General features: G+C 38.9%; 2 protein-coding genes and 1 pseudogene across 2 annotated transcripts; 1 reads left to right on the top strand and 2 right to left on the bottom strand.

The window, feature by feature from the left end:
- Positions 1-2850: 2850 nt before the first annotated feature.
- On the bottom strand, positions 2851-3463 carry LOC101143686 (ADP-ribosylation factor-like protein 6-interacting protein 1; annotated as a pseudogene).
- Positions 3464-18094: 14631 nt separating this feature from the next.
- On the top strand, positions 18095-19036 carry OR4E2 (olfactory receptor family 4 subfamily E member 2). Its single transcript, XM_063698341.1, is given in 1 exon segment — positions 18095-19036. A coding segment is annotated over 1 exon segment (942 nt).
- A 4138-nt stretch (positions 19037-23174) lies between these two features.
- Positions 23175-24122, bottom strand: OR4E1 (olfactory receptor family 4 subfamily E member 1). Its single transcript, XM_004054908.5, has one exon. The coding sequence runs from the start codon at positions 24120-24122 to the stop codon at positions 23175-23177; it is 948 nt and encodes a 315-aa protein (XP_004054956.5).
- Between the last annotated feature and the right edge of the window lie 1674 nt (positions 24123-25796).

The raw sequence follows: 25796 nt of genomic DNA, 5'->3' as shown, positions 1-25796 counted from the left end.
AACTGTTTGTTCAGCGCGGTGCCTCACGCCTGTAATCCTAACTCTTTGGGATGCCGAGTTGGGTGGATCACTTGAGGTCAGGATCAAAACCAGCCTGGCCAACATGGTGAAACCCCATCTCTGCTAAAAATACAAAAAAATTAGCTGAGCGTGGTGGTGGGCACCTGTAATCCCAGCTACTAGGGAGGCTGAGGCAGGAGAATTGCTTGAACCCGGGAGGCTGAGGTTGCAGTGAGCCGAGATTGCACCACTGCACTCCAGTCTGGGGGACAGAGGTGATTCTGTCTCAAAAAACAAAACAAAACAAAACAAAACAAAACAAAAAGTCAACTGTGCCATAGAACCCAACACAATCACCAGAGTACTATTGCATCACATTCAAGATTCTGGGGATTAGGGCAGGGAATCTTGGGTCTATTCACTGAAATTTTACCTACCGCATAGCAAATAAAGGATGTTCATTAAGACTGCATAAAAATGGTGAACTGCTTATGATATAACAATGAATCAAGAAAACCAGTGTGCATAATTGAATATGCGGAATAATCACAGCTGTGTAAAAACTTTTGGGCATAGAAAAACAGGGAAAGGAATTACAATCTTCCCTCTTTACTGCATTTCCCTTACTCAAAGTCTTAGTATGGGTAGATTTTCTTCTCTCTCTCTCCCTCTAGTCTCTTGGCTAGGATTGGAGGGTGCACTTCCAAGATGGCTTGCTCACATAGCTGTTGTTGGCAAAAGTCCCTAGATTCTTATCACATGGCTGTCTTTATAGTGTGTTGAGGGAGAGAGAGACAGAGAGAGAGAGAGAGAGATCGATCTTTTATGGTCCAGTCTCAGGAGTGTTATACCATCACTTCTGCTATTTTTTTTCCCCCAGCTTCTAACATTTTTCTCCTCTTACACATAACAAAGTAGAAGAAATAATATAGGATTCAAACTGCAAAAGTAATTAATCAGTAGAATGTATACACACAAAAAAAATCCCCATAAGAAGACAGGCTTATTTACAATGAAGAAACACATGTACATTTAAGATAGTTCTCATATAAAACATTTAAAAAATAAAACATATCCCACAATGGGCACCACTGTTTACAGCAATATTAAAGGGGAGAAAACAACACTCATTTAATGGTGAGCATTAAACGTAAAGGTACAGCATCAGTGGAATAAATTCACAAAACTATATTACAGCTTGTTAATCCATTTAAGAATTGTTCCAAATATATCATATATTTGGCCCTCAGAGGTTCATTCCTACAGATTTCAACTACTGTAAATTTCTAGCTACTGAGAGGTAGAGAATGATTATTATCATGATTATAATGATTATTAGAAACACACACACACACACACACACACACACACACAAACTCACCAAGGAGTTACAAAATCTATGGAGACCAGAGGCCAACTATCATCACCTCACGTCTGCTCTCACCAACAGCCTTGCATTTTTCAGAGAACTATCTAAAAAAATAGTCAGACACCAGTGTGATCACTCTCTCCTATGCCAAACCTATTGGGACTGAAACAAGCAGTATTACCATAAATGAGAACATTGAGGCTTACCTTTCAAGGCTTATTCTGGTCTCAGAAATTAATTAGATAAGATTATTTTCTATTGAAATGAATTTTAGCTAACATAAAAGACTAGTCCTTTACTAGCTGGTCTTAGGGTAAAGGTCATACACATGAGTCTTAACCTACTCTCTGTCATACTAAAGTCAGATGAAAATCCTAAATTAAAAGTATGCCAAAAATCCTAAGTACAATCTTTTGGAAGTCTGCTGTGAAAAAGCCTTTAAGGTTGTACTAACTTGAAGTCTAAGTGCAAGGTCATAAGAGCTCTAACGCTGTTAGATCTTCCTCGTTTGGGAGAAAGGATCAATGTTCCCTACAAAACGCCAAGTTTTGCATAAAGGTGAAACCTACATATACTAGGGTATAGAATTAATTTAATTTTGTTCCATCAGGATCCTTTTTCCACGGTAAAAAAACAGAATGAGGAATGAAGGAATGAATCTTTTTTTTTTTTTTTTTTTTTTTTTTTGAGACTGAGTCTCGCTCTGTCGCCCAGGCCTCCCGGGTTCACGCCATTCTCCTGCCTCAGCCTCCCGAGTAGCTGGGACTACAGGTGCCCGCCACCACGTCCAGCTATTTTTTTTTTGTATTTTTAGTAGAGACGGGGTTTCACAGTGTTAGCCAGGATGGTCTCGATCTCCTAATCTGTGATCCGCCCGCCTCGGCCTCCCAAAGTGCTGGGATTACAGGCATGAACCACTGCGCCCGGCCGAGGAATGAATCTTAATTTGTCTCTTCATCAGAAGAGGTAAACTTGGTCTCTGTATTCATGAAGCTAGAGAGTTTTTTAAGCAGGCAGTGGAGGCAGACAGTAGAACAAGATTCCTGTAGCCACAGACCACTACCTGGTATCAAACTAAAGCAAGGATCAACTTAAACAATTATCCAAAGTCATTTTAACTGTACTAAAGGGTAAAGTTCACCACTGTATTATTTTAAAGGAAGTTGTTTAATGTAAGAATTCCATTAACCCTGGGTGAGAAAAATCAAAACAAGTCATAATCTCTAATGAGTTATCCATGTAAGACCACCAATAAAAATGCTTTTAACTATATTTGACTTGAAGACACTTACTTGGTAAGTGTGAATTTCTTTCTTTTTTTTTCTTTTATCCCATTGGATTTAGACTATTGAATAATTAAGGGCAGAGTGAGGGAGAACAAAGAGCTACTTCTTTAACATTTTAGTATCTGGATAGTATAGCAGAAACTGTTCCTAGGGACAATGTATATGCCATTAATCACATTGAATAAAGCGGATGAATTATTCATTTTTATTTTCTTTTTGTTCGAGAAGCTTGTTTATCTCCCTTTGGCCTTTCCAGCGTGGTTTGAAATGATTCCGTGTTGGTTCAGTTGAGGAAGCAACAGTAAGAAAGTCACTATCAGGTAGCTGAGAAGCAGGTTGTGGACTTGCTGTCCCATCCAAACAACTGCAGCGAGATAAATGATCGTGGCCATGAAACACATTTCAGGCTTTTCTTCCTTCAGTGTGAAGATTTGTTTCCACCAGTCCATAGCTCTGCATTGAGTTTTTAGTAGATTGCTGCAAATTTCATGGAATTTTTGCTGTTGATCGCTGGTGCATTTATTGGAGCCAAAAATGTTAGGTGCTAGAATGGGAACAAGGTAGTCAGCCAAGCACCAAAACACAACAAAAGAGGAAACAGCAGACAGAACAGATGGATCTAGATAGTAGATAATTGAAGCACCAAAGAAACCAAGTCCATGATGGCAGGTGAAAACCAAGCTCTTTCCCATAATAAGACTTTATCCACCATCAACATCACTTTTCCCCATTCTTGCAGCTGTTGTTCTAAACTTGCAGTCTCTGCAGCCAGCAAATTGCTGCCGTGGTTACCTCCCTCTGCCATCATCCCTGAGGTGCTGTCTCAGCAAGCACAAACCACCCTCCAACTCAACCTTCCTCCTGAGATCCACAGGGTGATTCTGGCCACTTCTGCTGTATTCTGTTGGTCACACAGACCCACCCTTATACAGCGTAGAAGGCGATTGCACAGTGGTGTGAATACCGGAGATGATGGAGATCATTGAGGTCATCCTGTTGACTGGCTTCCATTTACCAACTCCTGTCAGCCATTGGTTGAAGGATATTAATTTTATTAATTACCAGGGATATTAATTTTCTAGTATTCAGGGTTTACTATGTACATGGGCAAAGAAAGCTCCAGTTGCCAGAAAGATCCCCTCAGGCACAGAGGTGCTGACAGTTGAAAGTTGGGCCGTGTGCTAACACATGGAAAATGTAAACAGGTTATGCAGAGGAGGGTATTGATAGTGTCAGTCAACCCTTCCACTGCTTTGATACACTCTTACCCAACATTATATTTGCTTTGTACTGTCATTGATTCCTCAAGGTGGTGGCTGATTACAGTTTCTTAAAAAAAAAAAAAAAGACCTAAAACAGGGGATTTAGTCAGATAAGTAGAGTCGCTGCTGCAGTTGGTCCCAAGACCATCACTGTTATCTATTGTCTCCCTCTTCTATCACTCATTCTAGGCTCCCTCATTCAGCAGTCCTGCTGGTCTCAGTTTCTTGCTCTTTGGTGACTCAGACCTTCATCCCTGAAGGGCCCAAGCCCCTGGTTACTGTACCCTTTTTAGACCTTGGTTGATGCAATTACCTCTTCACTGCTATCACCAAGCATGGAAACACCAAGACATGTTCCAATAAATCTCTGAGTTCCATTCGTACTTATCTCTATCCCCGTTACATAGTAGCAACTCTATATCCTCATGATTGTAGTCAGTTACCTCTGCCACTATAGTTTTGCCAAATTTGGGGAGTTTTCAGGCATTATTTCTTTGAATACTTTTTCAGTCCCACTTCTTTCCTCTTAAACTCCAATGATATGAACTTAGATCTCTTGTTATTATCCCATAGGTCTCTGAAACTCTGCTCATTTTTCTTTCAGTCTATTTTCTCCCTGTTTTTCAAACTGAGTAAATTCTATCGATCTGTTTCAAATTTACAGATTCTGTTCTCTGGCATCTCCGCTTTATATTAAATCTATCCAGAGAGCTTTTTAATTTCAGTTATTGTATTTTTCAGTTCTCTGGACTCAACTGCTGTCTCAAATTCCTGGGCTTAAGAAACCCTCCTTCCTCAGCCTCCCAAATAGTTGGAACTACAGGCACTCACCACCACGCCCAGCTGATTTTCAATTTTTTGTAGAGGTGAGATCTCACTATATTGCCCAGGCTGGTTTCAAACTCCTGGGCTCAAGCAATCCTCCTACCTCAGCCTCCCAAAGTGATGGGATTATAGGCATGAGCCACCACACCTGGCCTCACTCATTGAAGCATTTTTGTGAGAGCTGTTTTAAAGTCCTTTTCCAATAATTTGAGCATCTGATTCGTCTTGGTGTTGATATCAGTGGATTATCTTTTCTCATTTATGTTCTGATTTCCTAATTCTTGGAGTGAAAAGTAATTTTTGATTGTAGCCTGGACATTATGGGTTTTTTATTAGGAAACTCTGGATCCTATTTAATCTTCTTTTTAGCAGGTAGTTCTCCTGTTGATATGTAGAGTAAAGTTTGGTGGATATATATGTTCAGTTTCCTACTGGGTGCCACTGGCACCACCCCAGCAAAAAGGGGACCGTTAAGTCACATTGCCTTATTGCCTCTGAATGGAGATGATCAGCTTTCTGCTGGGCCAGCTGGAAGGGGGGAAAGGAGAAGGCCGACTAGATTTACCTCCTGCCTGGTTGGTGTGGCAGGAGTGGAGGCTTAGCTCACCAGTGGGCCTTGTTGACAAGGGGGTGGGAACAGGAACTCCGATTAGCCCTGCTTTCCATTGCTTTGTTCAGTTACATGGCCACTGGATGGTTGTGGAGGTTCAGCTCCTCACTGGGCATTGTTGACATTGGGGTGGGGGAAGCTGAGTGTTTACTGTCTCACCTCACAGCACCTCATTCTACCTCATTGTTGCCAGGTAGAGATGGAGGCTCAGCTCATTGTTGGACCTCACTGACAGTATCTTCCTGGGAGACTGGAGCACCACCTGCTTCTGCCATCTGAGGAATGGAAGATCGGCTCCCTGTTTGGCCTGCTGACACTACCAAGGGAGAAACCAGGGTGCACAGTGGCTTCTATTGGTAAGGAAGGTGGGGTGGAAGATCAACTTCCCTGCTCACTGACTGAGACCTGGGGGTGTGGTTTATTTGTTGGTGTTTAGCTGGAGCAGGAAGGGTACTGCCAGAAAGATTTCCTGCTGTTAGGCCACCGCCTTTTTCCTTGTCCTTTGGCTAGAAGGAATGGGCTTTCCTTGGAGCTTTTGTTATCTATGCATATTGGTGGCTCCAGGTTGAAGGTTTCTGTAACATCCTGTCCAGAATTTTTTTTTGATAAATATTAGGGTGGTATATTATTTTTCCTTTTTTAAAAATTCTAATGTAGTTATTGATATGATTGGTTTAAATCTACCATTTTGTGATTTGTTTTCTATTTTCCCCATTTGTTCTCTGTTCATTTTCTTTCCTTTTTCGTCTAGATTGAGTTTTTTTGTTTGTTTGTTTTTGGGTTTTATTTTAGTACTTTAATTTTATTCCATCTTCACTATAATCTTATTAGTTATACTACTTTATGTTAGCTGTTGCTCTAGAATTTAGATTATACATCTTTAATACAGTATAACTTCAAATGATATTATATCATTTCCTTTATGATATAAGAAACTTTCAAACTTCTGTTTTTCTCCTCCCAGTCTTTTTGTTATTACTTTAATATATTTTACTTCTACATGTTATAAATTTCACAATATATTTTTGCTTTACATAGTCAAAATATTTAAAAAGCGATTTAAAAACTGATTATAAAACACTTTGATATTTTTGCCTTACTTATAAAGATTACCTTACCCAGACAACCTGTAAAGTGTGGAGAATATAGATTTACAGATATTGCTTTGAACATCTGCCCAAGCAGTAGAAGAGGCAAATTAGGAAGTGTTTAGCAAGATACTTCTGGAAGCTAAGTTAGTTCTAGGCTGTATATCAGGCATCCTGGGTCCCCACTGACTGGTACCAATTTACTTAGTGTTCATGGGTGAGGTTTCACTTGTTCATGGACTTTGAATCCCTGGTGTGTATGCAGTGGTTATTACAGTGGCTATACAAACCGATGTCATGCTAATTGCCAAAGGTTTGGAACTCTTCCATATTTGAAGGCTTCTGGATTTGTTGTCCACTTATTAAATGGCTAAATGAATGAGACTAATCACAGGAAAGGCATTGGAATGGAAAACTTTTAATAATACCTCCGAGTATTCACTGATGGCAAGTTCAATTATGTCATGTGATGATCACTTCAAAATCCTGTGTCAGATAGGTAAAAATTCCAAAGCTTTCAAGCCTAAAATTTACCCTGTGCAGAATTTTGAGTTTCATGATTTTATATCCTAGGCTTCTATAATAGGGTATCAGAGGAGAATGGAATCATTAGAGGATATACAGAGTAGATGGTAAGTGTGTGATATATATTGAGAACATTTATTTTAAACAAATAAGATAGATAGTTTTTATGTATAAACAAATGTTACTGATTATACATTGAAGAATATTGCTTTGGACTTTAGAAGACAGCCTAAACTTAATAGAGCTCTTGGGTTGATTGATTTGATTTTATGATGCTGAGTTTTGCTATCCTCTTCCTGCCTCACCTTTATAATGTGATCATGATTATTGTTACTTATTTAAGGTGGGTGCTGAGGTGAGGAGAGAGGAGATAATAGGCTCTTTAAGAAAAGCTTATCTCCTGAGAGTGATAAATGTACAGTGGTCTTCCTAAACTTCACCACAGTCCCATCTTGATGATCATTGCAAAGAAGGTAATTATATTAGTCAGAGTTCTCCAGAGAAGCAGAACCTAAGGTTTTACACACATGCATGCACACACACACACACGCATGCACACACGCACATGCACACACACACGCATGCACACACACACATGCACACACACACACACGCATGCACACACACATACATAAATTAGTCCTTTGGTATACATGGGAGGATTGGTTTCCAGGATGCCCCTACCAATAGCAAAATCTGCAGTCATCCCTGTAGAACTGGTATATACTAAGTTGACCCTCCACATACATGGGTTTTGCATCCTGTGAGTGCTGCATTTTCAATCTGCGTTTGGTTGAAAAAAAATCTGCGTACAAGTGGACTCAGTTCAAATCCGTGTTGTTCAAGAGTCAGCTGTGTGTATATACTTTATATATATAAAATGAGAGAGAGAGAGAGAGAGAGAGAGAGAGTCAGAGAGAGAGCTTGATTTATTATGAGACTGTGGATCGTGGGTTTGGAAAGTTTAAAGTATTCACAGCAGGCCTGCAGGCTGGAAATTCCAGCAGGAGTTACTGCTGCAGTCTTGAATCTAGAGGCAGTCTGGAAATAGAATTCTTTCTTCTTCTTAGGACCTCAGTCATTTTTCTTAAGGCCTTCTACTGATTAGATGAAGCCTCGCCACATTATGGAGGGCAATTTGCTTTACTTGAAGTCTACTGATATAAATATTAATCACATCTAAAAAATACCTTCAAAGCAACAGCTAGATCATAGTTTGACCAAATAACTGGGTACCATGGCCTAGCCAAGACGACACAGAAAATTAACTATTATAGTAATTAAAGGGATAAAATTATTACCTGCATTCCATGATGAAAATAAAGAGACTTGCTCAAGTATACGCAGAGTAATATATGAGTTGGCTAAAGGAGCAAAAAGAAGCAGAATCCAAATTTATATATATATATTGACTCAGGAAATATGCTTTCATTTGACAATATTTATTAGTTCTGATGCACAAGAATAGACTAAGACAAATTGGCTTTGATTTGACACAGACCCCTTAAAAATTTTTGTATTTTCTTACCGGGCTCCATGGCTCCAGCCTATAATCCTGGCTACTCAGGAGGCTGAGGTGGGAGGATAGCTTGACACCAAGAACTCGAGACCAGCCTGGGAAACACAGTGAGACCTTGTCTCTAAAAAAATTCAAAACACCAAGAAACTAGCCAGGTGTGGTGGCATGTGCTTGTAGTCCCAGCCACTGGGAATGCTGAAGCAGGAGGATTGCTTGAGTTCAGGAGTTTGAAGCTACAGGGAACTATGATTGCACCATTGTATTACAGCCTGGGTGACAGAGCAAGACTCTGTCCCTAAAAAAAGTTTACAAAATTTTCTTAATACAAAACTTTAAGCTTAATATTAGTATCAAGTTATATCCCCTAAAAGTGTGCTTTCTATTAATATGAACTAAAAATGAATACTTTTTTCTATAAAAAAATTTGTTGAATGAATGAATGACCTTTGAGTAACAGATTTTTGGATGTCTTAAAATGCAGTTCCAATGGTGCCCATGGTAGTTACTGATTAAAGTGGTAATGGCAAGTAGACGTAGTTCTGTCTTAGTTGGCCTGACAGAAGCCAAAGTATTGTAAAGGAAAAATGCAAAATTTGCAGAAAAGAAAAAGGATTAAAAAAAACCAAGGACCAATATTAAAAAGGTGAAACTGCTGGGTGTGATGGCTCATGCCTGTAAACTCAGCACTTTGGGAGGCTGAGGCAAGAGAATCACTTGAGCCCAGGAATTTGAGACCAACCAGAGCAACATAGTGAAGCCCCTGTCTCTACAAAAAAACCAACCAACCAACCAAAAACAAAAAACAAGAAACACAACAAAACAAACAACCTAAAAAAAAAAAAGCAATGAACAAAAAAACAAAAAATTAGCTGGACATGGTTGGTGTGTGCCTGTAGTCCCAGCTACTTGGGAGGTTGAGATGGGAGAATCGCGTAAACCCAGGAAGTTGAGGCTGCAATGAGCTGTGATCGTGCCACTGCACTCCAGCCTAGGTGACAGAGTGAGACTCTCTCTCTCTCTCTCTCACTCACACACATGTACACACACACACAATTTAAAAAGGTGAAACTGTTCAAACAGAAAGCCAGTTACTAATATCCAAATCAGAGTGTATTTTATTTCATGTTTTTTAGGATTTTGCTTTTTCTGTTTCATTTCTAGAAACAATTATGAGAAAAGTGAATGAAATAACATTATAGTAACTTTATAACAATTGGCTAAAGCATCCCTGCACAACTGGAGAAAACTGGTAAGTTTTACCACTACCTGCGTTGCTTGTCATGCTTTTTGTGGGTCTGCACATGTATGCTCATATGTACATTACGTACTTGGTATTGAGCAAGACTTGTCTGATATGTCACTTAAGTGTGTGTTTAGAAGTTTAATAGAAGACCTTTTAATTTATGAGAGTTGTTTTAACCTCTTTTCTGTCTAAGGAATCAGAATAATTTTTTAACATGTTGCTGTCTATGAAGGCACCTGCACACACAGACAAAACACACATATGCACACCCTCCACGATTCCTCAAGATGTCTGGGGTTATGACTTGTCACCTTTAGATTTTGCCACAGCACTGATTTCTTTTTCCTAGTTATCGAACACTCCATAGGTTATGGAGTCTTGAGGTTGTAAGGGATCAAGACCATCACTTCTGTTTGCTTTTTGGATTTGAATACCTAGAACAGTGCCTGGAATATAGCAGACACTCACACATGATTATAGGATGAATGTTGAATGTTGAAAAGATGAAGTCTTTTTTACTGGCAGATGGCCATCCAGTCTTTGTTTGTAAGAGCAAGGAAGTCCTTACGCAGCAAACCTGTGCTCTGAAAGTCAGCGTACAGATTAGTTTTGGGCTGTTCTGGAGAAGATTTGGAGGACTACAGTTGAGGCCTGGTAGCTCTGCTCCTCTGGGATTTCTTACCCTGGGTCACTCTTTGGGACATAACTCACCATGACTACATCATTGTAATGTATGGAGTTGTGATGTTAAATGCTTCCTTCCTTTCTTTCTTTCTTTCTTTCTTTCTTTCTTTCTTTCTTTCTTTCTTTCTTTCTTTCTTTCTTCCTCTTTCTTTCTTTTTCTTTTTCTGTCTCTCTCTCTCTCTCTCCCCCTTCCCTTCCCTTCCCTTCCTTTCTTTTTTTTGACGGAGTTTTGCTCTTGTTGCCCAGGCTGGAGCTCGGTGGCACGATCCCGGCTCACTGCAACCCCTACCTCCCAGGTTCAAGCCATTCACCTGCCTCAGCCTCCCGAGTAGCTGGGATTACAGGCATGTGCCACCACGCCCAGCTAATTTTGTATTTTTAGTAGAGACGGGGTTTCTCCATGTTGGCCAGGCTGGTCTCAAACTCCCGACCTCAGGTGATCCGCCCCCTCGGCCTCCCAAAGTGCTGGGATTACAGGCATAAGCCACTGCACCCAGCCTCTAAATGCTTTCTATGTATGCAGAAGCAAGGACATCATTTTGTTCTTACCCTACACAACCTTCAGCTCTAAAACTTTCACAGCAGTTTTTTTCTCAGAGTTACCAGTTTTAGTTGGTAACTGAGTAGATGGTCTCCTCATATATGGTGAAGAATCAAATCTTTAAAAAATAAACTGAATTTAATATGCTGAAAGGGATTTAGGAGTTAATCCAACTCAGCTCTCTGCAGCCAACTATTGAGTAATAGAAAGGCCTAGGGACAGGAGAATTGGGACACAATTCCAATCTTGCCATGCAAAAGCTGGGAAAGCCACAAAACACCTCTGAAGCTTACCTGCATCCCGTTTTATTAGGGAGATGAACCTGTCAAAGGTTAGAGCATGTTCCTATGAACTTCTGCCTTGTCTCTTCTTGAGGGTTTAAGCCCTGGCATTCAATCAATATAGGCAGTTCTCTTATATCAGATCCATCTAAGCAAGACCTTGGAAGCTCTGGATTTTACAAATCCATTTGAGGCTAACACGATAATGGTCTACTGTGATGGAAAATCGTGTTCCTCTTGGCTAAAGGAGCCTTCTCTAAGTAACACATCTCTAAGTGTGTCCTTGCCAAGGATTGAGCCTTTAGTGCTGAAAGAGAGATCAGGTAGAAACAGAGAGAAGAGGCAGAGAAAGATAGGGTTGGAGGTATCATTGATGAAAAGTAAAGATGAGTAGGCTGAAACTGGGGTCAGGGAGTAGAGGTCACTGATCTCTGGAAAGTCACGATACTCTTCAGAGATGTGATTTCAAAAAGGGGAAAGTTGTTGCTGTCTACATTGTGGAGCTGCTGTGGGAACTCTAGAGCTCTTGGAAGAAAGGTAAAAAAGGTAGACAAAGAGCAGAAAGAGATAGATTTCATTGACCTTCAGTTTTTTTTTAAATGAAGAATTCTAATATATGCAGTACACAATACACAATACTGATGTCTAGTGGGGATTCTGGTGTTTTTAGCTCAATTGCCTCTTTGTAGATAAGATTTCTGCTGATTGCCTTAAAATGGGTAATTATTTTGATGTACAGATCAACTTACCCCCAAATTTTTGGATTTTTCATAATTATTCCTTGCAGTGTTACTTTGAAAATATCTTTAAAAATTTTATTTATTTTATTTTTAGACAGGGTCTTGATCTGTTGCCCAGGCTGGCGTGCAGTGGCATGATCATAGCTCACTGCAGCCTCAGACTCCTGGGCTTAAGTGTTTCTCCTGCTTCAGTCTCTGGAGTAGCTAGGACTATAGACATGTGCCACCACACTCAGCTAATTTTAAAATTTTTGTAGAGATGCAGTGTCACTATGTTGCCCAGGCTGGTCATGAACTCCTGGCCTCAAGCAATCCTCTTGCCTCAGCCTTCCAAAGTGCTGGGAGGCTGAGGCAGGAAGATTGCTTTGTCCTACTTTTAAAACATTAAAAAAATTAATTCAATAACTATTCAGTGAGTTCTTCCTTTATGCCAGTTACTTTGCTCTGTGGATAGAAAAATGAATGAGATATTTCCCTTCCTTCAGGGAGTGCATAGTTGGATCTTATTGCTATTTAAAGCCCACTTTATGTTTTTTTCTTTTAGTTCTTTGGTTAAGAATGTAGGCTCTGAAAAATTCAAATTCCATTTTAGCCAGTTGCTGAATGACCATGAGTGAATTATTTAATCTTGTAAATATTTTGGGAAGCAATTTGATAATAATATATTTTGAGGTATAATCTTTAAGCTAGTAAACTCATTTCTAGTAATCTATTCCTAATGGAATAATATATTAGAGAAGTTATAATCGTTCAAAAATATGTATTGAGCAACTACTATGTTCTATATACTTTCCTAGATAATTTGGATGATTCATAGAGCAAAACAAAGATCCCTGTCCTTTTAGAATTTATATTCTAGCAGCAGGAGAAAGAAAATAATAAACAATAGACTAAATAGGTGAATTATATAGTATATTAGAAGGTGATCAGTGCTTTCAAAAAATAAAAAAGGTAGATCAGGATAAAGTTGATCAGGAGTGCTGGAATTCTGGGTGAGTTTTAGTTTTATATTATGTTCATCAGCATAAACCTTGTTGAGAAGGTGATGTTTGAGCAAAGACATCGAGGGGGTGAGGGAGTTAATTATGCCAGTGGTCCTCAACCTTTTTGGCACCACGGACCAGTTTCATGGAAGACACATTTTTCCATGGACTGGGGGTGGGGGCGATTGGTTTCAGGATAAAACAGTTTTACCTACATCCTCAGGCATTAGATTCTCACAAGGAGTGCACAATCTAGATCCCTCACATGTGCAGTTCACAATAGGGTTTGCGATTGAGAATCTAATGCCAAAGCTGATCTGACAGGAGGCAGAGCTCAGGCGGTGATGCTGAAGCGCTCACCTCCTGCTGTGCAGCCTGGTACCCATCTGTGGCCCAGGTGTTTGGGACCCCAGAATTATGGGATATCTGGGGGAAGAGATTCCAAACAGAGGAAGCAGCCAGTGCAATGGCCCCAGAGTGGGACTGTGTTTTGAGTATTTGAGGAATACCAAGGAGGACAACGTGATTGGAGCTGAAAGGAAGAGTGGTAGGAGACGAGGTCAGAGAGGAAATGGGAAGTTGTGTCATTGAGGGCTTTGCAGGCCAATGTAAAGACTTCACTTACAATGTGTGAACAGGGAGCCATCGAAAGTCTTTGAATTAGTGAAATGACTTAATCTGATCTTTTTTTTTTTTTTTTTTTTTTTTAGAGATGGCATCTCACTGTGCTGCCTAGGCAGACCTTGAACTTCTGGACTTAAGCGATAGATCCTCCACCTCAGTCTCTTGAGTATTTGGGACTACAGGCACGTGTCACTGCACCCAGCTTGACCTATGTTTTAATAAGATTTCTCACTGTAATGTTGAGAAAGATTGTACCATTATTTTTAATAGTGAGAAATTAGAAACATCATAAATAGCCACAAAGGATGGACTGGGTGCACACATTTGAATACATATATGTGATGAAATGTCACTTGGTCATACACTTATGATATAATACTGAGTGAAAAATAGAATATAAAATTATATGTTTATAATACAATTGGAACAAATTAAAGATAACAGCAGTAGGATAAGAACAAGCTATGGGTATTCTTCTCACTTGCTTTTCCCTATGCATGCTTTTAATACTTTGTTTTAAAACAAAGTAACCCATGCTTATTATACAAACTTGAACAATTATGATAATGTAAAAATTAATAAAATCCTATCATTTCCTTCAATTCCATACTTCTAGAGTTAACTAATGTTAAAATTGATGTGTGTTCTTCAACATCTATCTTGTGTCCTTCTAGGAATAAATATATACAAACATAATTCATGAATATGTATATATGTTTGAATATGTATAAATATTAATATGTTGAAGCATATGCACATACATATATGCATAAATATATATGCATACACACACAAATCTTTTTCGATTTCTTTCTTCCTTTGTTCATTCATTCCTCTGTCCCTCCCTTCCTCACTCCCTTCCTTCTTTCCTTCAAGGTTCATAATATACTCATAATAGGTTCTTTTGCTTAACAATATGTTATTGACATTCCATGAATTAGTAGTTTGTAATCTTGGCTGCACACTGGACTCTCCAAGGAGCATTAATAGTGCTGATGGGTCCAATTCTCAGAAATTCTGAATTGTTTGGCATGAGGCCTGGGTATCAAAATTTATAAAACTTCTTTAAGTGGTTCTAATGTGCAGCCACATTGAGAACCACTGCCTTAGGTTATACATATAGATCCAACTCATTATTATTATTATTCTTAATAGCTCATAATATTCCATATTGTGGCTGTATTAAAATGTGTTTATCTAGTCCTCTATTGAGAAACATTCAGTTTGTTTCCAGTATGTTATTCTACTAAAAAGTCTTTAAACATGTATCTTTAGTTCTTTAGTTACCGGTTTCTTTATTTCTACAAAATACAGTCCTATAAGTAAAGTTCCTGGGTTCAGAGGTATGAGTGTTTAAAATTTTAATTGGCACTGCTAGATTATTTTCCAAAAAGATCTCAATAATACCTACTTCTAGTAGCAGTGTTAAAGAGTACTCCTTTCCTTATATCTTTGTTAATCTGATGAATGACAAAAAGTATTTGATTTTCTTTTTAATCTATTACTAATTGAGCATATTTTTATTCATACTTATTTGTCATTTGCAGTTCTTTTTCTGGGACTTAAGTATATTCTTTGCTCGTTTTTAATTGAGTCGTTTGTCTTTTCTTATCAAGTTTTAAGAGATCTTGGATAACAGGAGTATTCTTTTTTGGTTATCTACGTTACAATATTTTCTTCATGTCTACTTTTTTTTGATAATTTATATGGCACTATATATTTTGTTATTATTATTATTTTTTTCAGACGGAGTCTTGCTCTGTTGCCCAGGCTGGAGTGCACTGGTGCGATCTTGGCTCACTGCAGCCTCCGCCCCCCTGGTTCAGTTCAAGCAATTCTCCTGCCTCAGCCTCCTGAGTAGCTGGGATTACAGGCATGCACCACCACACCTGGCTAATTTTTGTATTTTTAGTAAAGATGAGGTTTCACCATATTGGCCTGGCTGGTCTTGAACTCCTGACCTCGTGATCCACCTGCCTCAGCCTCCCAAAGTGCTAGGATTACAGGCATGAGCCACCACGCCTGGCTGGCATTATATATTTTAAATTATTGAGAAAGTTTAACATGCTTTATCTCATTTTTATTCATTATGTTTAATATTTTTTCACATTGGTAGGCCTTTGTCACTATTGTTCCTAATGTAAGCCCCATGACATTGTTCCTGATGTAAGCCCTGTGAACTATTGTTCCTAATGTAAACCCCTAATGTAAGCCTCACGTTATTTTAAATAATACTATAGTTAATATTTCCTTGCATTTAGCTTTTTTCATAGTTTGAATGCTTACAAGTGTAATAATTGGATCAAGAATATAAATTATTTTTGTGGTTTGTGATAATTATTTCCCAACTGTTATAGTTTTTGGCCAGCCATCAGTATAAAAAGTTAGGGTAATATAACTTTAGTATTTATACAATAATATCATATTACATAATTTAAAAAGTAAGTTTCTTAAGTATTTTCTTAGCTCCATTGTGAAGGAAGGCTTGAGTTCTTTTTCAGGCTGCCTAAGAAGTTAGGTTCAGTTCAAGTAAAAATTTTTTTTGCATACCCATTGTGTACAAGGCACCTATTAAGTGCTGCAAAGGATAAGTCCTGTGTGGTTACTACTCTTAAAAAAATTTTAGGCTGGGCACGGTGGCTCACGCCTGTAATCCCAACACTTTGGGAGGCCGAGGCGGGTGGATCACGAGGTCAGGAGATCGAGACCACCTTGGCTGACATGGTGAAACCCCGTCTCTACTAAAAATACAAAAAAATTAGCTGGGTGTGGTGGTGGGAGCCTGTAGTCCCAGCTACTTGGGAGGCTGAGGTAGGAGAATGGTGTGAACCTGGGAGGCGGAGCTTGCAGTGAGCTGAGACCATGCCACTGCACTCCAGCCTGGGCAACAGAGCAAGACTCCGTCTCGAAAAAAAAATTTTTTTTTTGATTTAGTGGAGAGCAAAAAATGAACATCTTATTTTACTTTATTTTACAGGTCAAGGACCATAAAAGAAGCCTGAGAGGGAATAGATAGGCTCTGACTGGGTCAGGAAAGTTTTCTTAAAGGTAGTGTTCTTTGAAATAGTCAAAGACAAAGTGAAGGATGAATAGTATTTTTTTCTTCAACCTTTAAGTTCGTGGATAAGTGTGCAGGATGTGCAGTTTTGTTACATAGGTAAACGTGTGGCATGGTGGTTTACAGCACAGATCATCAGGTATTAAGCCCAGACCTCCACAGGTGTAGAGTGGGTCCACATGTTCTCATTATTCAGCTCCCACTTATAAATGGGAACATGTGATGTTTGGTTTTCTGTTCCTGCATTAGTTTGCTGAGGATAATGGCTTCCAAGTCTATCCAAGTCCCTGCAAAGGACATGATCTTGTTCCTTTTTATGGTTGCATAATGTTTCATGGTGTTATGTACCACATTTTCTTTATTCATTCTATCATTGATGGGCATTTAGGCTGATTCCATGACTTTGCTATTGTAAACAGTGCTGCAATGAACATACATGTACATGTATCTTTATAATTGAATGATTTATTTTCCTTTGGGTATATACCCAGTAATGGGATTGCTGGGTCAAATGGTATTTCTGGTTCTAGATCTTTGAGGAATCACCACACTGTCTTCCACAATGGTTGAACTAATTTACAGTCCCATCAACAGTGTAAAAATGTCCCTTTTCCTCCACAACCTCACCAACATCTGTTCTTCTGTTGTTTTTTGGCTTTTTCATAATAGCCAATGGTATCTCATTGTGGTTTTGATTTGCGTTTCTCTAATGATCAGTGATGTTGAGCTTTTTTTCATGTTTGTTGGCCACATAAATGTCTTCTTTTGAGAAGTGTCTGTTCATGTTCTTTGCCCATTTTTAATGGAGTTGTTTGTATATTAATAGTAAACAAAGAGGTGAGGAGAGTACACTCGAATAGAGTGTATGTTTTCTGAGCAGAGGGAAAAGAAAAAGTAAAGACAAAGATTTTGGAAGGTAAGTAGGTGGAGGTAGGATGCCTGGAGGACAGTGACTTGCTTGGCTGGAGAGAAGAATTAATAGGGAAAATAAAAGGACACTCACATTGAAAAAATGAAAATGTGCAGCAGACTGTTGCAGGCTTTGAATGTATATCTAATTTGATAGGAAGAGTCAAATTATTTAGTTGGGAGTTGTATTGGAATATTAGCTTAATGTTATCAGTGCTTTAGTTTGAAGTGAAAAGAGCCAAATAACTAATGTGTAAGGGTTTTGGGCATTTATTTATTCTTGTAAAGCCTCACTGATCTCATCTGCAAGGCAGAAACAATTGATTCCTGTGCCATAGGGTGGTTGTGTTTAAATAGAAGTGCCTGGCATGGCTCCTGGTAAGTAGTGGGTATACTGTAACAACTACTGTTAAATTGATTTCATAAGCTATATGCTCTGATGATAAATAAGCAATTCAGATAAGAATACAAAGTCATTTCAATTAGTTCTATTCCTATAATAATAAAACTAAATTAGCTTTCATTTTTCTCCCCCTAAGTTCATTGAATGGACAGTCTAAACCAAACAAAAGTGACTGAATTTGTCTTCTTGGGACTCACTGATAACTGGGTGCTGGAGATGCTGTTTTTCATGGCATTCTCAGCCATTTACATGCTAACGCTTTTGGGGAACATTCTCATCATCATTGCCACAGTCTTTACTCCAAGTCTCCATACCCCCATGTATTTCTTCCTGAGCAATCTGTCCTTTATTGACATCTGCCACTCATCTGTCACTGTGCCTAAGATGTTGGAGGGTTTGCTTTTAGAAAGAAAGACCATTTCCTTTGACAACTGCATCACACAGCTCTTCTTCCTACATCTCTTTGCCTGTGCCGAGATCTTTCTGCTGATCATTATGGCGTATGATCGTTACGTGGCTATCTGCACTCCACTCCACTACCCCAATGTGATGAACATGAGAGTCTGTATACAGCTTGTCTTTGCTCTCTGGTTGGGGGGTACTGTTCACTCACTAGGGCAGACCTTCTTAACTATTCGTCTACCTTACTGTGGCCCCAACATCATTGACAGCTACTTCTGTGATGTGCCTCTTGTTATCAAGCTGGCCTGCACAGATACATACCTCACGGGAATACTGATTGTGACCAATAGTGGAACCATCTCCCTCTCCTGTTTCTTGGCCGTGGTCAGCTCCTATATGGTCATCCTGGTTTCTCTTTGAAAACACTCAGCTGAAGGGCGCCGGAAAGCCCTGTCTACCTGCTCGGCCCACTTCATGGTGGTTGCCCTCTTCTTTGGGCCATGTATCTTCATCTATACTCGGCCAGACACCAGCTTCTCCATTGACAAGGTGGTGTCTGTCTTCTACACAGTGGTCACCCCTTTGCTGAATCCCTTCATTTACACCTTGAGGAATGAGGAGGTAAAAAGTGCCATGAAGCAGCTCAGGCAGAGACAAGTTTTTTTCACGAAATCATATACATAATGGGCATTGGGATTGCAGACATAATTGCAGCCACATCCTTAATGAAAGAGCAAAAGTAAAGAGTCAAAATCAACTTATATAACTTGGTAAATTAGGTAAAATGGCATAGAGCAGGTCAGATTTCTGCTCATTAAAGATAAGAACTTATTCTGTTCATTAAAGATAACTTATTAACTATTATTTAAATAAAGCAAAAGATCATAGTGGAAGTTATAAGGAAAAATAACGTGGGAAAGTTTAAAGACAGCTTCTGATTTCATCAGTAAAAGAATACAATTTGGGGAACTCAGTTCAGTCTCAGTTTCAGGAGCAGGTAGAGTGAGAATTGACTCTCTTGATTTATACTGTTCTGTGGGCTATTGCCTCTGGGAAGCTATACATCACTCCTGTGATTTATACATTATAGTAGTTTCAATCTTGTTTTCCAATATATTTTCAAGTGTATAAATAAGCCTTTACTTATTTATACTGAATTAAACTTTTGTTGCTTTTGAATGTAGTTCTCTCATGTCTAGATCTATTTTGTACTTTTTTTTTGAGACAGGAATTTTTTGTACTATTCCTGCAACTTCCTGTAAGTCTGAAATTATTGTCAAAATAAAAAGTTAAAACAAAACAAAACTATACACCCACAAGAATAGTAAAAATTAAAAAGGTAGAAAATACCAAGTGGTTTTTTTTTTTTTTCTAATTACTCTGTCGCCCAGGCTGGAGTGCAGTGGCGCCATCTTAGCTCACTGCAACTTCCACCTCCAGGTTTAAGTGATTCTCCTGCCTCAGCCTCCTGAATAGGTGGGACTATAGGTGCGTGCCATCATGCCTGGCTAATTTTTATATGTTTAGTAGAGATGAGGTTTTACCACGTTGGCCAGGCTGGTCTCAAAACTCCTGAGTTCAAGCCACCCGCCCCTCTCAGCTAATCATTAACTACTATCACTCATTGGGCTGAAGTATATCAGTTTATTGTGGAATGGGCAAGTCCATATGAAGAGGGATCCATGACAAATTTCTTAGGTAATGATGATGATATTCTGTGACTGAAATAAGTAGGATTAGCTGTAAATGAAGATCCTATAGATGGTCAGAGAGCTACCATACAATATCAACTTTAATGGAGCTGATGGAATGAAATGAAATATGGTTAATAATAAAAATATTAAGTATAAATATGTTTCTTTGCTTATTCTGAAAAAAATTTATAATTGATTGGGGTCTTTGTCACTATTTTCCACATGGTCTGTCAACTTATAGAAATAATACTTGAGTATTCTGGAGAATTGGAGAGCAGACAACATAGCCATCCACACATTACAGACATACACAATACAGAGTGAGTGACCCACTAACTCTAACTAAAGAGTAATACATGATTACCTTTTAGTAATCAAAAGGACAAAGAATCAGAAGCAGTCTATTCATTAAACTGAGAGATGCTCATGAAAATATCTAAATATCATTACTTGAAGTTGACAAACAAGGGTAGAAAATGGTCAGTCCCCTATAATTCTCATATAAAACTTGAATCATAGTAAAAGTTTTAGATATCTATGATGAAATGAAGTCCAGATATCACTACTATGTACATGTTAAAAACTTAGAAAAATGATCTAATTATGCCTCTAGTTTCTGGACTTTTATGTGCATAGGTATTCATACTCATTAATATCTTTTATGCAGAAATAAATTCCCACTGTCTTATTTGTTTATTTGTATTATGGTACTATTCATTACTTTACCGTATAGAACATGGTTGTAACCTGAAGAATTCAATTGTTGAAACAAAGTTGCTGAGCAGATTTCTATATTAATAAATAATGATTCCTCTCTCCTGTTAAAGTAAGTAAACCACAGAGCCAAGCGTCAAGATCTTTTATTTTTGTTCTTTAAGACTCTCTATTTATTTAGTGAGTAATTAAATACATTTTTATCTTGTCTCTGAGTCTGAAAAGCTTTTTTCTGTAAAACGGAGACAAAATGTTTTATTTTTACCTCCCCAGAGAGTTGAAAAATAAGTGTGACTAAAACTGGGTAGTGTCAGAAATTTTGCTTGCTACTATGAGAAAAATAAGCAAACATCACAACGTTGTTCCGTTATAGTTTTACCAGCTACAATCTTAATGACTACGTTGAAGCATTGTGTTGTTGACAGACAATATGACAATTTTGCACGTGTTCTTCTGTATGGCTGATTCCTGCACAAGCAGTTCTATTTGGGGTCATTGGAAAGACATTTAGATATTTCTCCTTATTGTCTGCCATTGCCTATAATAAAAGGGCATTTTTATTTTACGTAAATTTTATAATTCTTAAATTCAGCTCAATTATTCCACCAAGTTCAAATAAATATCATTTTATACCTTCCAGGGGGTTATCTTTGGGAAAGAAACTATTAATTATTAGATTTGTCTGTTGGAAGTTAACTTATGATACCCAGAAAGCCCTACAGAATGCCTTTAAAATCATGTCTCTGTATAACTGAAATGGCTTGTGTCACTTGAATATCCTTCCTAACACATTTCCTAGCAAATAAAAATTTTCCTCCTAAAAATCATGATGTAGACCTTGTGGCTCACAGGTTTATTGATCATACACTCACTGAGTGCCTAGGAAATCCCAGCTGCATTTAAGCATGCCTTTTTTAGTGATGGTGTGAGAACAAACTGATGATTCCCAATGTGTCATGCTCTTTTGTAAACATGAATATGAGATGCCGTTATCTGGGATATCCTCTTCATATCTCAGTTGACTCACCACATTCCATTCTGCTACACTATGTGCCGCCACAGTGAGATTTAAGATGTTGGTTTATAGACCATGGTTTATCCAACTTGGTGTTTTCTACCAAGTTTCTACCAAGTTGTTTTCTAAGTATTTATTGCTAAGTACTTAACAGTCATCCATTGCTCTAAGAACAATATTGGATGCTATTGCTTAGTTGAGTGAATTCTCTACATAATAACTAAAATAATTTTATTAAAACATAAATTATTTCATGCCACACCTGTGCTTAACTCATTCTGGTGGCTTCTTATTGTACTGGAAAAGATTCTAAACTTCTTGAGAGAATATGGAAAGATTCTTTTTAGCTCTCTGATATCACTCTCTTGCCACTCTCTGCCTGATAGTCTAAGCTGTAATCACACTGATCATTTACTTCCTTGAACAAGCCAAGGTCTTGCCCAGCACAGATCTTTGCACCGGCCATTTCCCCTGCCTAGAATGTCCATCACCTCTCTTATGGCTGGCTCCTTTTAATCTTAAATGTAACTTCCTCAGAGAGGCCATCCTTGACCACTAAAGCAAGTCTCTTCCATACTCTCTAACAGCACCCTGCTGTTTTATAGCATTTATCACAATCTGTAGTTAAAATTTATTTGTTCATATTTTTGTTTTCTATTTTCACTAGACCCTAAACTCCATGAAGGAAGGACTATATGTCCGTCTTATTTATGGCTATAAACCTAGTATCTGGTACATAGTAAGTGCTCAGTAAATATTTGTCAAATGAATGAATAGTAAGATATCCCCATTTCATTGCTCTGATGGCAGATTTTGCCTGGATACTTGAGAGTGTCAGTAACTTCACCTGTTCAAAGTCTTCTTTCTCTGTCACAAAAGTCATGTGGAAGCTCACTTCGTCTGCTTCACTAGTGTTTGCTAAGCTGTTTATATAAGCATCTGAGTGAATGATGCAGGCAAGGGCTGTCCAGAAATCTGAAGGTTTGTTTAGACCTTGGTTATCACTCGAACAGAAAAAGCAGAAAGAGGCAGCATATGTCGTGAAAAGAGCTTGAGTTTGTGTTGATCCACTTGGGTTTACATGCTGCCTTCATTGTTTTCTAGCTGAGTGACTTTGGGCATGTTATTTACTCTCCTCATGCTTTAATTTCTTCATGTACAAACAAGCATAATAATATCTACCTTTCAAAGTTGTGAGAATTAAGTAAATGCACGGTGCCTAGAATAATTTCCAGCACAGAGAAGATATCAATAACCACAATGATTGCTATGACTGTCAGATATTGGACCAAGGATAATTTTATAAGTCACATAGTCTGGTAAATATGGTATGTAACTTATTCTTTTCAAGGCGTTTCTTTAATTTGGAGCACCACGTATCCTAAGGACGTAGACATTTTCATTTTTCTTCTTTCCTCTCTTTTCTCCCCACTAACTTGTTCAAGTTACTCTTCATTTCTTCATTCCTAAGGGTATAGATAATGGGGTTCAGCAGGGGGGTGACTGCAGTGAAAAACACAGATACTACCTTGTCCTCTGGGAGGCTTGTGGATGGGCGGGAATAGATGAAGATGCAGTGTCCCAGGAACAGTGCAACTACAGTGAGATGGGCTGCACAGGTGGACAGGGCCTTCCGCTTGCCCTTGGAGATCTGCTGCCTCAGACTCAGCAGGATGACTGCGTAGGACACCACCAGGACCACAAAAGAGATCATGGAGATCAATCCACTGTTGGAGACAATAAGGATCTCAATGACGTGGGTGTCAGTGCAGGCCAGCTTGATCACCTGAGGTACATCACAGAAGAAGTTGTCAATCTCATCAGGACCACAGTAGGGCAGCTTGATGGTAAGGGAGGTGAGGGCTATGGAGTGGATGGTCCCTCCTGTCCAGAGGGCCACAGCCAGCAGCACACATACCTTCCAGTTCATCACTATCATGTACTGCAGGGGTTTACAGATGGCCACATACCGATCATAGGCCATGACGGTGAGGAGGAAGATCTCTGTGCAGGCAAAGAGGTGCAGGAAGAACATCTGAGTCACACAGGCATCAAAAGAGATGAGCTTTTCCTCTGACCACATGTCTCTCAGCATCTTGGGGACAGTGACAGTGGAGTGGCAGACATCAATAAAGGACAGGTTGCTTAGGAAGAAATACATGGGAGTATGGAGCCGGTGGTCATAGATAATAGTTATGACAATGAGAATGTTCCCAGTCAGTGTCAGGACATAAAAAATGAGGAACATGGAAAACATAGCTATCTGTGCCTTCTGATTTACAGATAAACCTCTAAGCCGAAAATATGTCACTAAAGAAGTTTGATTGAGTAGGATGGCCTCTTCCATTCTCTTTGTTAGACAACCTGTAAAGAATTAGAAAAAAAGTCTAATATAACACAGTATCTGCATCAATCATTTGGTCATTTAATTTCTTGTGTGTTTATGCCTTTTCTCTCCATCTGGATTTTATGGTAAAATATCTTGCATTTCTTTTAAAAATCCCCATTAACATCTTACATCATGATACACCCATAGTAGGTACTTAACATACACTTTTGGAATAATAAAATAGAGAATCTTCATTCATTAAGAGATATAAAACAATCTTGAAGAGGGAGAGAGAGAGGGAAAGACCAAACAAGTTATTTCTCCATTAATGTAGTAAGATATCAATGTTTAGATTTAGGTTATGGATTTTTACAGGAGGAGAAGTTAAGATTCTCTTTAACTCAAATATATAATTTGTTCAAGGCTACACAAATATGGTCCCTGAACATAGCTTTTTTTTTAATCGTCCTGTAGATTGCACTTTTCATCAACCCAAACCACTTGCTCAGCTGTTGGCTTTGCCATGGGGCTCTGAGACTGTGATTTCCACGACATAACTTTCAGAGGGCAGAAGCTTTGTACCAAGCTACTGGACAATTGGCAACGTGGCTGTGATGTTCTTGAACAATTGTTTAGAGAAGGCAGGATAAAACCCTGGAAGCCTTGGAAAATGTGGAAGTTGACCTCTCCTCCACCCCTCAGCTGAGGGCAGACTTATTCTTGAACTGGGAGTCAGGATCCAAGCCTAATAGCATTACTGTCTTGATTAGATCACTCTAGCTCTTTTCAAAGTCCCATTCTGTTGTCTGACTTACTGGCTCACAAGTGAAATGAAAATAGTTATTTTCTTTTAAATTAGCCTATGACTCAAGCACCACTATTTTTTAAAATAACGAGTATATGCATTATAGTCACAGGATTTTAGTCCTTAAAGGGACTTGAGAGTTGACATAATCTATTTTTTTTTCATTTTACAAATAGAGAAAATGAGGCACAGAAAGGCAAATCAACTGGTCCAAGGTTACACGGAACGAGTCACAGCTGGGTCTAGAGCTCAGGTCTCCCAACTCTTGGTTCAGGCTTTGTCCACTCTACCACCACTCTCATCTGAATTTTTGTGGTAGTTGGTAGAATCAGGGAGTGAAGCAGAATATGTCTTAGTGGCCTCTCTCTTCGTCTCCTTGGTGTCCTGAGTCAGATTGTGGGGCAGGGTTAGGGGGACTATGAGGAATCTCTCTTTTCTAGCTTTCCTCCTTCATGCTGCTGCCCTGACACACACAGCCTTCCAGGGGTGGCCCACCCAAGGAAGCTGTCTCTCTTGGTTGCTTGGGCCCCATGATCCTTGCTACTTCCTTCCTATCACGAGTGACTACTGGAGATTTATATCATCCCTCAAGATCAGGCTCCCTGGCAGACTAATGAGTCAACCCCACACTGCTTGTGAAAATAGGCTAGAGAAGGCTCTTTATCGCCTCTTAGCTCTCTCTTTCTCCTCAAATATGTCCTATACCTTATCATGCTGGCCTTCTGAGATAGCAGCCCTTTTTGTCGTCCATGTCAGAGGAATGACTAATAGTAGTGTCAAACCAAGGAACTGGAAAAGCAATTCTGTGGCAAAGAAGATATTTTTGGGGCCAGAGAAGTCCTTCAGTTAACACTTAAAAATTAAACTCACTGTGTCCAGTGTTTGGA

The sequence above is a fragment of the Gorilla gorilla genome, chromosome 15 (assembly GCF_029281585.2).
Source record: "Gorilla gorilla gorilla isolate KB3781 chromosome 15, NHGRI_mGorGor1-v2.1_pri, whole genome shotgun sequence".
NCBI lineage: Eukaryota > Metazoa > Chordata > Mammalia > Primates > Hominidae > Gorilla > Gorilla gorilla.
This window is presented reverse-complemented; position numbering and strand designations above follow the sequence as displayed.